The sequence below is a fragment of the Protobothrops mucrosquamatus genome, unplaced genomic scaffold (genome assembly GCF_001527695.2).
Source record: "Protobothrops mucrosquamatus isolate PMUCROS unplaced genomic scaffold, P.Mucros_1.0 scaffold2327, whole genome shotgun sequence".
NCBI lineage: Eukaryota > Metazoa > Chordata > Lepidosauria > Squamata > Viperidae > Protobothrops > Protobothrops mucrosquamatus.
In genome coordinates this window covers 128,983-141,510 of record NW_015388410.1, presented here as the reverse complement: position 1 = coordinate 141,510, position 12,528 = coordinate 128,983, and the positions used below count along the sequence as shown (strand labels likewise).

Sequence of the window (12,528 nt, the reverse complement as noted above, 5' to 3'; positions counted from 1 at the left end):
GAAGAAGAAGAAGAAGAAGAAGAAGAAGAAGAAGAAGAAGAAGAAGAAGAAGAAGAAGAAGAAGAAGAAGAAGAAGAAGAAGAAGAAGAAGAAGAAGAAGAAGAAGAAGAAGAAGAAGAAGAAGAAGAAGAAGAAGAAGAAGAAGAAGAAGAAGAAGAAGAAGAAGAAGAAGAAGAAGAAGAAGAAGAAGAAAAATTTTAACATTAAACTCTGTAGTTTAATTGCTAAAACCTCTTAGGACAGATGACCTCTTAATAAATATATGAGAAATAACGTATATAAGGCTATAAAAGCTTAATACTATTCTTACTTAGAAAGATACTTATACTTGCTGTAGCCATGCTAAAAATTTTAATTATTGCAGCTGCAATCCAACAACCTAGAAGCAACATACTAACAAGAAAAAACAAAATGTAACTGAAAAATCTCTCTCTATATATACATGTGTATATATATATGTATGTATGTATGTTTGTGTTTATACACACACACATACACACACACACAAAGACACAGAGAGAGAGACAGAGAGAGAGAGAGAGAGAGATAGACAGACAGACAGACAACTTTCTGGTTTCACCATGTTTTATTTTGTTATTGTCTTATATATTTGAATATATTATCTTATATTCAAAAGAGAGAGAAAAATGTTCATAAGGCCTATATACTGTGCCATATATATTCAATCATGGCTTTCACATAGAACTGGGTTATAATACGTGATATACCCACTCCTGGCCAGCTAGCAAGAGACAAAAGCAGTCAGGCTCGTTCTCCCCCAGCTAATGTGTTGTGAATGGGGAAATCTCTGTATCTGTACAGATCATAGGAATGGTCTTGAAGGACAGGAGGGGGAGTCAGTCAAATAAGAGGACTTAGAGGCTGGACCCAGTGGTGGTATTCAGCCAGTTCGCACCACTTTGGCAGAACCGGTAGCTAATTTTTTGTTGCCCAGGCCGAGAATGGACTTCCGGAAGCTGCATCCACACAGAGAACCGGTTGTTCACATTTTTGAATCCCACCACTGGCTGGACCACAATAAATAACTTGAGAAAACATTTCAAACATGCCCAGTTCTCCCTCTTCTTTGTGGCCACCCCTGAGATATTGGAACACTGATATCTGGTCTCCCCTAGTCCTTCTTTTCAATAAACTAGACATAACCAATTCCAGCAACCATTCTTTATATGTCTTAAGTCCCAGTCCCCTGATCACCTTTCTTGCTCTTCTATGCACTCTTTCTAGAGTCTCAACATCTTTTTTAACATCATGGTGACCAAAACTGGATGCAGTATTCCAAGTGTGGTCTAACCAAGTCATTATAAAGTGTATTAACACTTCATGTAATCTTGATTTTTTTAGCAGCTGCCGGCTCATATTTAAGTATTGTCGACTAGGTCTCCAAGATCCATCTCACAGTTACTACTACTGAGTGAAGTACCATCTGTATTGTACTTGTGCATTACTTTTTCCACTGTTGAATTTCATTTTGTTAGATAACACCCAGTGCTCAAGTCTGTCAAGATCCTTCTGTATCTTAAGCCTATCTTCTGGAGTGTTGGCTATTCCTTCTAGCTTGGTGTCTTCTGCAAATTTGATGAGTTCCCCATCTATCCCCTTGTCAAAATCATTGATGAAGATGTCGAAGAGTGCTGGGCCTAAAACAGAGCCTTGAGGTACACCACTACACACTTCCCTCCATGTAGTTGCAGTTCCATTGAGGACTATATGTTGAGTGTTGTTGGTCAGCAAGTTATGAATTCATTTGGTAATGTTGCTGTCTAACCCATATTTTTCTATCTTATCAAGTAGTAGATTGTGGGCTACTTTAGTAAATGCCTTACTAAAGTCCAAGTAAATTATATCCACAGCATTCCTCTGGTCCACTAGCTTGTCACCTGGTTAAAGAATGCAGTAAGATTTGTCTGGCATGATCTGTTTTTGACAAACCCATGTTGGCTTTTGATTATGACTTTGTTTGCCTGTGGTCACATGATCACAATTCTCCCATCTATCTGTCTGTCTGTCTGTCTGTCTTTGTATCTATCTATCTATCTATCTATCTATCTATCTATCTATCTATCTATCTATCTATCTATCTATCTATCCATCCATCCATCCATCCATCCATCCATCCATCCATCCATCCATCCATCCATCCATCTATCTATCTATCTATCTATCTATCTATCTATCTATCTATCTATCTATCTATCTATCTATCTATCTATCTATCTATCTACTTACCTACCTACCTACCTACCTACCTACCTACCTACCTACCTACCTACCTACCTACCTATTATAGAAAACACAAAAATAGAAACAAGTAATTAGTGGAGGAAAAAGAGAGGGAAAAAGTAAATGTGAGGTAGAAGGGAAAAAAGAAAGAAAAAGCCTTGACGTCCAATTCTTTTTAGCACTGTAGAAGATAAAAATAGTCCAGCCTCAATGATCCCAATTCTCAAACTTGGCAACTGGCCTGAACTTCTGATTATCATGGTATTCCATAGTTACAGATTGTGAGTTGCAAACTTCCTTGCTAGCTTTTCACAATCAGAGTTAATGGGGAAGCCAGAAAGTTGTGATCACATGAAGTTGTGATCACATGAAGTCCTTGCTTGAAAACCTATGCAGTCCTCAATTAAGAACAGTAACTGGGATCATCTGGAACTGTTATTGATCAAGTAACATCACACTTTATAACAGATCACTTAGCAATGGAAACCTAGGCCCCAATTATCATTGTTAAGTAAGAACTATCTGCAAAATGTGTAGCATAATGGAAGACAGACTCACTTACTTTTAGGTAAAGGTAAATGTAAAGATTTCCCTGTCGAGATGTGTCTGAATCTAGTTTGTGGTGCTTATCTCCATTTCTTGACTGAGGGACCCAGCATTAACCAAAGACATTTTCTGTGGCTATACATCAAAGGAGCACAGAATGCTGTTATTTCCCACCGAACGGGTACTTTTTAATATGCTCACAATTGCATGCTTTCTGTTGAAGTGGTGCCTATTAATCTAGTAACATTTGCATGGTCTTGAATTGCTAGGTGGACAGGAGCTGGAGCAAGTAACGGGAACTCACTCTGTTTTGTGGCACTTGGAACTCAAACCTAGACTATCATCTTTCCAGCTGACAGGTTCAGTGTCTTTAACCACTGGGCTATTGCACCCCTACTTTTCGATAGTAAAATCAAAACTTAATGTAGAAAATGATTTTAGGAAACTATATTCTTCCTAAGAAATCATGTCTAAGTAGAAGATGTTAGGCAATGGGAATTGATGAGCAATGCCTTTTCTTTTATTTGATGCATTCAAGTAAAGGCAGAATCAACATCTGTAAAAGCTGCTGCAATTTGAAATTCTGCATTAAGTAGGTGTTGGATTTGGTGGCTTAAATGTCCGTTTTGAAATCTATGATTCTTTCATCAAATAGGAGTACATATCTCTCACAAAAAGTAAGCTCAAAATAGAATCTTCCCTTTGTATATTTTTTTATTAAGGCCCTGAGATATTAAAGAAGCCTTGATTCCCTTCTCTGTTTCTCCTAGAACTGTGTTCTCATTCATTTCCATTCATTTGCTCTAAAATTATGCATGTGTTGCCCTGAATATGTGGGTGGTGAAATGCAAGTGACTCCCAATTGGTCTATGAAGAGGTGGGAACCGTATGCCTGATAGAAAGGGAACATCTCAGCATGCTGAATCTTTTTTTCAGAAAGAAAACCATCAAATAACTGCTTCTGGCTAAATGCATACATTCCAAACAAAGCATCTACAATAGAATAAAAAGCAACTTCAGCATATCATGTAGAGAGTGTGGAACACTTCTTCCATTAATTTATAAACTGAACTTATGGCAGAGTGATGGAATGTAGTAAAGAAGATGGATTCCCAGGATGGAGGAGATGTGTTTCAGAGAAGTAAAAGGCAACTCATATGTGTGGGACAAAGAAGATGACCGTAACCCTCTCTTATAGTTCACAGGATAGATTGTAGATACATAGAGTAGAGTGCTGAGTCCTGCAAGGTTTTGTCTATAGGTGTGAAAGAATAAAGAAACCAGCTTGGAAGAATCATCATGTGTTACCAAGAGGTTTTGGGCTTGATAGGCAGTTAATACAAAGAAGAACAAATAAGATGATTAAAGGCCTGGAAAGTAAAACATCTGAAGAACGGTTGCAGGATTTGGGTCTGGCTAGTCTAGAGCAAAGAAGGACATGATAGCAGTCTTCCAGTATTTAAGAGGCTGCCACAAAGAGGAGGGGATCCTCTTATTTTCCAAAGCACCAGAATACAGGACAAGAAACCATGGATGGAAACTAATCAAGGAGAGAAGCAAATTGGAATTAAGGAGAAACTTCCTAAAAGCGAGGACAATTAACTAGTGAAAAGCTTGTCTTGAGAAGTTGTAGGTGCTTCATCACTGGAGGTTTCTAAGAAGAGCCTGGACAGTCACTTGTCTGAAATGGTATAGGAACTTCTGCTTGAGCAGGGGGCTGGACTAGAAGACCTCCAAGGTTCCTTCCAGCTCTATTCTGATTCTGATTCCAATTTCATTGACATAAACATATTCTAAGTATTTCAAATGGTTAATTCAATACTACATCTCAATTTTAGATCTAAGGTCAATCGCCCTAAAGAATATTGTTTGTTAAAGTTTATGGACAGATCTTGAAACTACAGATATGGTGATTTATTACCTGCCACCACATTTGATTGTGAAACTGTTTCCTTCCTTTTTTCATTATTGATGTTTCCCTGGCTTTGGATAAATACAGAGATTGCAAAGCATGTGCCACAGCATAGACTGCATTGTAAATATTGTAACTCTGGCCACTGATGTGTGTTTCAAACACAGATGTAGGAAGAGTCTCAAGCTTCTCCTGTCCAGTACATGTTTTCTCAGTCGTCTCCGTTCTTGAGTTTGAGAAGAAACAACCGAATGCCTGTTCCCAAAAATCTTTTCTGAAATTATCATCGTGGTCATTGTTTGGACTTAGATTGTGGAGAAATTCCTGGAAGTCTTGGAGCTCTTTTGTGTGAACTGCAAAGGATAAAGCACCATGTAGGAAATGGATGTCCCAGGTTTTATGAAGGGAGATTGAAGTATAATCTGTCTGAGCATTTAGAAGCCAGATCTTTTGCTTTCTTGGTATATCCTCTACTTCTGAAAACTGGAGGAAAGTTCTGAGAAATGTTTTAGTCTGAATTTTACCATATACAATTATCACATTGGCTGTGCTGTTCATGAGAATGTGGTATATTCGTAGTCCTTCAGCCATAACATCAGTAAAATCATTATAGAAATCTATTTTTGGTAACTCTGCTATAAACTCAGTGCAGATACCATACTCTGAAAAGGTGGGGACCACCTCCTGAACAAACTTCTCTGCTTTCTCATCCTTTACTACAAGAATTCCAACCCAGGTCCATCTTAAGTATTTCAATAGCTGCATGAGGCCCTTATGTTCGTGGGATTCACCTGGAAACATCTGCTGGAAGAAAACTGCTTGAGTCTCTTTATCCATGGCTGGAGCAGAGCCATAGGTCAACTGCAGGAAGACAAACATATGTGAATGCGAAGGTCTAAGTGAACCTCTGAAAATGTGTACATTCATTTAAGTCTCTGTGTGCCCTTGAGCTTATAAACTGAAACATTATGCAACTAGTTGTCTTTATTTGGAAATATCAACCAAAATGTCCCACTCTATACTGAGGTTGACAAGAATTAAAGAAGAGGGGGTCAACCTATTCTCCAAAGCACCTGAAGGCAGGACAAAAAGAAATACATGGAAATTTATCAAGGAGAGAACCAACTTAGAAAAATTAATCAGTGGAACAACTTGCCTCCAGAAGTTGTGGGTGCTCCATTACTGGATGTTTTTAAGAAGAGATTGGACAGCCATTTTCACAGAATAGTTTAGAGTTTCCTGCTTCAGTAGGGGTTGGTCTAGAAGACCTATAAGGTTCTTTCCAACTCTTAATTCAGTGTCTGGCATTGGGGAAGGTTTTTCTATGCCCAATATCCTCACTGTCTGTTCAGAGTTATGATTACTCATGCTGCTACAGTAATGCTATCAAGCAAAACATAATATCTAGGAATCTGAAAGTTGTTCCCTTTTTTGGAGAAAGAAGCCTGGAGACTTCTGGAGAGGTATGGCAATGTAATAATGAATATCTTCAGCACATCTTACCTGAGGAACTTTGTAGATGCACAATATAGCTGCCATATGAAGAGAGATATCTGGTGTCCCAATGACTGCAGCCAAAAGTTTTGGGACCCCACACTTGTAGTTAGGGATGAATTTGCCCTGAGTGAAAGGCAGGACCATTGAGGCGAAGTAGGTCCAGCTTGGACTAAAATGACTGTTAAAAATATGGAAGCCCAGCGTGACATTGGGTAGGATCTGTGGATTTTCATTGATCTCTTTTAGAGTAAACGCTAAGGCCAGGATATGCTGATAAGTCTGAAAAATTATTCTGTAAATAAACACATGAAGAAAGGTCTGCTTCATATCATGGCACCTGCAATCCTTAAATACAAAGCATTTAGTGGAAAGTGTTTTAGTGCCACATTTTGATTATTCAGCTAAAATCCTGGAATATGCGTGGTGTAACACTAGTTGATATAAAACTCTACAGGAACTGGAGTTATTTTTAAGACAAAAAATGGCTTGAAATTGGAAGCATTAATTCTGAAAACATGAGAAAGGTCCAATATCAATCTTCAGCTTTTCATAATATGCAATGATATCATATCATGGGACATTCAATCCTTCAGTATAACACCTTTAGTGGAATGTATCAGTGCAATATCTAGAAACATAGAAACACTGAAATCTGATGGCATTAAAAGAGGTAGTGGTATTATGAGTCACCCTTTGAGTTACTTGTTTTCTTTTTCATTTATTCACAGATTTTAAGAATGGCTTATATCTAGAAGGAAATTGCTGAATTTTGGTACCAGAAATACCAAATGAAAAAGTTATCAAGGGAAATATGTCTTCTCCCGAAATCTTAATGATAATTACATTCTCATAAATCAAATCATACATTCCTCTATGGTTATAGATATTTAGATGTGGTTTGTTAGGATTGGATATTTGACCTCTCTTTCAACTTTATGTGGATGCTGAAATTTCACTTCACATAAAGTAAACTTAGGCATCTTATTTAAGATGTGTTTTTTCAGGAGCTTTTGTCATTAGAGAAAAACCTATGTGATTTAGCAGAATGGTCCAGAATCTGACAATGAATTGGTGATGTACTTACACAGCTCCATCCTGAAGTGCCTGAGAAGGATGTTGACTGAAATCAATAGGATCAGAAAACGTGAACAATGCAGAAATAATGCCAGCAATGTTGATGTCTCTAATCTGATGATATGTGTGACGAATAGGTAGAGGCTCCTCAAGGTCACATTGAAGGCTAGGATACTTGCACATCACTTGAGGTATTACTATTAACAGGAGCTCCATGAATACTAATATCTTCCATGAGTGTCTTCTTTTTGTGTCCAAATGTCTATGTCTGCCACAAGATATTTGAAGTAGATCAGTCTGACCTGCCTTGTTGAGATATTCTTCAGACACAAATAGCAATATATTATTTGTATATTCGTGGAGCTCTGGGGCTCCCAGCCATGGGATGGAATATCATGGGGACAATAAATATCATAGCTCAGGGCCGGTTCCTCCTTTTTCCATGGGATCCCATAGGATCTAGAGGAGAGAAACTGGCTAATTTCATAATGAGAGTGAGACTGTCACATATGTGAACATTGTCAAAACATTTGAAGGCATCCTAAGGAAGGAAGGCGTGAGCCACAAGAGAAAAAAAATCATTATATGCATAAATGAAAATACAAATGTAAATAATGGCATTGATATATACATATATTGTATTGTATTGTATTGTATTGTATTGTATTGTATTGTATTGTATTGTATTGTATTGTATTGTATTGTATTGTATTCTATTCTATTCTATTCTATTCCTAATTTCTATTCTATTCTATTCTCAACCAATTTGACCGGTCATATATTATATATATGTAGAAAAAACAGTTAACAGGTTAAACACCTGGAAAGTCAAAGTTCAAGGCCCTCTGTTAACAATCTGTTACATGTGATAAAGCAAAAATATATTGGAGTAGGATTTACGTCTTAATACAGAAAATTCTCAAAGGGAATATAATTGTAAAATTTTCATATGGGTTTAATGGAAAATGAGTTGGAAAAAATTTTGGAACTTTGATATTATATATGTTGATGGTAACAAGATTAGTTTATGCACCAAAATGAAAGAACACTTTGATTCCCATAATTGATGAATGGCTGTAAAGTTGATAGAGTTAGCAGAGATGGCTAAATTAACTGCTTTGATTAAAGAAAAAAAATATTTTTGTTTCTACTTGTAAACTGCTTCTGGACTTTGTGCTTGAGATTGAAAAAATGAAACTTTGGTTTTGGGTTTTAGCGATTAAATAGGTTTGTTGTTATAGAAATGGCTACTTTATACTATTACGTAAAAGTAAAAAGTTGAGGTTTGATGGTATTATCTTATTCTACCGCACCAAAGGGTGTTTGAAATCAGTCTTTTTTCTTTCTTTTTCCTCTTTCCCCTGCGCTTTTCCTTTCCCTTCTCCTCCACTATTTTCCTACTATTTTCTTTTCTAGTTTTGTATTTTATAATATAAATCAATAAAGAAAGTCTGCAATGGTTTCTTATCTACCACAGATCATTATCTCTGATCTGGCCAGGATCAAATTCTCTCATTTGGTTCTTCATAGTGAAATCTTTCCTTAGGATTTTAATTGGGAATTATCCCCACAATTGCATCTCATTTCCAGAGTTCATAGGTCTCTGTTTTAAATATCTCTGTGGGGGGTTTTCCATTTGTGACAAAAACTTTCATAGGACCATGCAGCAGAATCCCCAGGATATCTCCCAGCTCCTTCTGAAGCACAGGTAGATTAATCAATTGCCAAGGATGAACTATTCATATAGATCCTACCCAGTGGTGGGATTCAAATATGTGAACAATCAGTTCTCTGTGTGGATGCTGCTTCCGGAAGTCCATTCTGGGCCTGGGTAACAACAAATTAGCTACCAGTTCTGCCAAAGTGGTGCGAACCGGCTGAATCCCACCACTGGTCCTACCTCCCTGCAGAAGGGGTGAGCATTGGAAATTCTCACAGCTACTAGGTCTGGACATGACAGGGGATAATGACAGATACTCCCAGCAGATCACATTACTATTTCTCTGACAAGAAAATCAAATCCAGAGTATGACCATTATCCCGAGCCAAGCCTCGGGTGATCTGGGATAGGTCCATGGTCACCGAGAGAAACCAGATTGATCTCATCAGTTGGCATTTAGAACCATCATGTGCATCTTGTTCAAGTGCCAGGTACTCTGTTTGAGTTATGTCCATGGAAGGTGCTGTTCTACACAGTCATCATACTTGATTTAATTTCCTAGAAAGAGACCATTTAAATTGGATACTAAATTGGATACTAGCATGTATTGGAGTTTTGATGGAATTTATTTGAATTATTTTTGTGCCAGAGATTTCATTGGCCTTTGCTACTGAGGAGAAGGCATATATATCCAGCTAGAAGATCTTTTGAATTTAGCCCATTTTTCTTAGGTAACCCCCTAAACATGATGTGGTCTAGAAAACTAACAGTGTTTGCTTGCTTCAGAAACAATTCAGAAGCCCTAACTTTTTAAATGAAAAGGTCATTTGTACTTATGTCCATTTCTTTTTTACATTCTATTGTGCATATGAATTAAGATGACCACTCAAGACAAATTGACAGTTGATATTTGATCTATATGTTTAGTTTGCTGTCTATCACACAACAAAATATGTACATACATCAATTTGTGCTAGTTTTTGTCTATGGAGATTCTCAGTTATCCAGGTTATATTGTAGTTACTCTGAAGGTCCTGTTTCGCTTCTTCAGCTCTGACTGGATGATGGGAATTTAAGGATTTATACTTCTTGCAGACAGCTGGTTGTTTGCACTGTTTTACAGAGTCGTTGAGGTCACCTGGAGGTTTATCTGTGTCATCAGGGTCACCTGTGTAGTGCAAAGTAATTGAGATGCCTTGTGAAAAAGCACGTTTGGGATATTTGTTTATCTTTATGATTTTAGGGTCCCCTTTTCCAGAAGGAAAAAAAGTTCTGACATATATAAATCTCAGGTGACAGGGGAATACAGAAGACCTATCTTTCTGAAATTGCTGGTTTAAATGCGCCAGTGGGTAAGATCTCCAACATCTACATATAAAGCATATCAGGCAAATAGAAAGATTTGTTAAAACTTTCTTTTCATGAGTTGATGTTTATCATTCAGTTCGGGTCTCATCACAATGATAAAACACTTGGGAAGGAAGATGCACACCAATAAGCCAGCACTGGAGGAGATCATGGAGAAGATCTCCACAGCCACGGTATATTTTCCCCTTGTGCTTAGATAGGTTGGAATAAAACACAGCCAAACATTGCAGAAGACCAACATGCTGAAGGTGATGAATTTGGCTTCGTTGAAACTATCAGGTAACTTCCTAGCTAGAAAAGCAGCAGAGAAGCTTACCAGAGCAAGAAAACCCATGAAGCCCAAAACACAGTAGAACATGACCGAGTCTTCATTGCATTCCATAATGAGTTCTTCAGACACTGAGTGTGCATCAGAATCTTGGTATGGTGGGGAAGTTATCAGCCACACAACAGAAATACACATTTGTACAAGGGAACAGGACAGAAGAATAAAACTGACCATTCTTCCCCCCACCCATTTCCTCAATCTGGAACCAGGTTTGGTGGCCATGAATGCTAGAACCACAACAAAGGTTTTGGCCAAGACACAAGAAACTGCCACAGAAAAGATGAGGCCAAAAGATGGTTGTCGAAGGAGACACAGAATCGTGTTGGGTCTCCCAATAAAAAGAAAGACGCAAAGGAAAGAGAAGAGGAGGGAAATTAGAAGGATGTAGGTGAGATTCCGGTTGTTGGCTTTGACAATGGGAGTGTCTTTGTGTTTCATGAAGATTATGATTACCAAAGTTGTCATTAAAGAAAAGCAAAGCAAAAGAACGGTCAGACTGGTCCCCAAGGGTTCTTCATAGGACAAAAAGGTGATCCGCTTTGGAATGCACATATTTTTGTCAGGATTTGGATATTGATCTTCTGCACATGGAGTACAGTCATCTACATCTGAAAAAGAACACAGTGGAATTGATATAGTGGATTATAGACAGCGTTGTACCTTCATGGCTTAGTCCCCTTTTATCTGGAAAATTCTTACCCTTTATTTTTGATATTTTCCCCTCTGGACATCGACGGCAAGCATAGCAGCAAAAAGACCCCCCTTCTATCTTTTCCTTGCTGTATCCTGTCTCACAAGGATCATTACACCGAGATAAAGGTAATGCCTATCAATGAACAAAAACGAATATTTTAAGATATGGAAGAAAAAGAACAGACATTCTTACTATGGAATCAACTGCATAAAAATGGATTGATAAGCAGAAGTAATGTGATTGCATCATTTTGAGATCTAACTGGTTTGAAATAATAATTCATTAAATATCTACAATTATTGGTAACAATGTCTTTCTATATCCATCAACCCCAGTCTCCAAAGACAATTTTTGTGTTGGTTAAAGAGGGTTTTCTCAAATTCTTAATTTTGAATTCACCAGACTGATGAAAGCCAGTACACTGGATTGTGGCTTTAACTTCAAAACCATGCATTGCCCATCAGTAAGAGAGGACCAAAGTAATCAGTACAATGTCCTATATACCAACTATTAGAAAAGTAAACATTCATATAGATATTTTTCCTACCTTAGAACATTGATATTTAGGCTATTTCAGAGAGGAGGCTCTAAGACTTTCATGCATAAAGACACTATATAAATAAAGGCAGACCAAGCTAAATTCAGACAGCTAACCTGATTAAAACCTCCTGGCCAGGTGATGGAATCTATAGAAATATTGAAGAATTTGTCTGCTGGAACTGTGGGATCTATCATTCCAACTTGGACCCTAGCAAAGGATTGGTTTGAGAATGTGACCCAGTTGATAATATCATATCCGCCAATGAATTCTCCATTTTCATCAAAGGAGATCTTCTCACCAACACTGTTGTTGAATCTGACACTTCTCAGAAAAGAATGAACCTGAGATACAGAGACAGACAGAGAGGGACGAAGAGAGATAAGGAGAGAAGGAAGGAGAAATAAGCTGCACTGGTTACCAGTGGCCTTCCGGGTGCGCTTTAAGGTGTTAGTTACCACCTTTAAAGCGCTCCATGGCATCGGACCTGGATATCTCCGAGACCGCCTTCTGCCACAGATTTCGTCTCACAGACCAGTACGCTCCCACAGAGCGGGCCTCCTCAGGGTGCCGTCGGCCAAGCAGTGTCGGCTGGCGACCCCCAGGGGGAGGGCCTTCTCTGTGGGTGCCCCCACCCTCTGGAACGAACTACCCCCCGAGATCCGGACGA

The 12,528-nt window shown here is 38.2% G+C and overlaps 1 protein-coding gene across 1 annotated transcript in view; it reads right to left on the bottom strand.

Moving 5' to 3' along the window:
* Positions 1-10,335: 10,335 nt before the first annotated feature.
* LOC107295382 (vomeronasal type-2 receptor 26-like) overlaps positions 10,336-12,528 on the bottom strand; it is an 11,994-nt gene continuing 9,801 nt past the window's right edge. Inside the window, exons 4-6 of the mRNA XM_015824697.1 lie at positions 11,975-12,202; positions 11,326-11,452; positions 10,336-11,234 (exon numbers count right to left, since the gene is read on the bottom strand). Of these exons, the coding sequence (XP_015680183.1) occupies positions 10,336-11,234; positions 11,326-11,452; positions 11,975-12,202 (1,254 nt within the window). The remainder of the gene's footprint in view (positions 11,235-11,325; positions 11,453-11,974; positions 12,203-12,528) is intronic.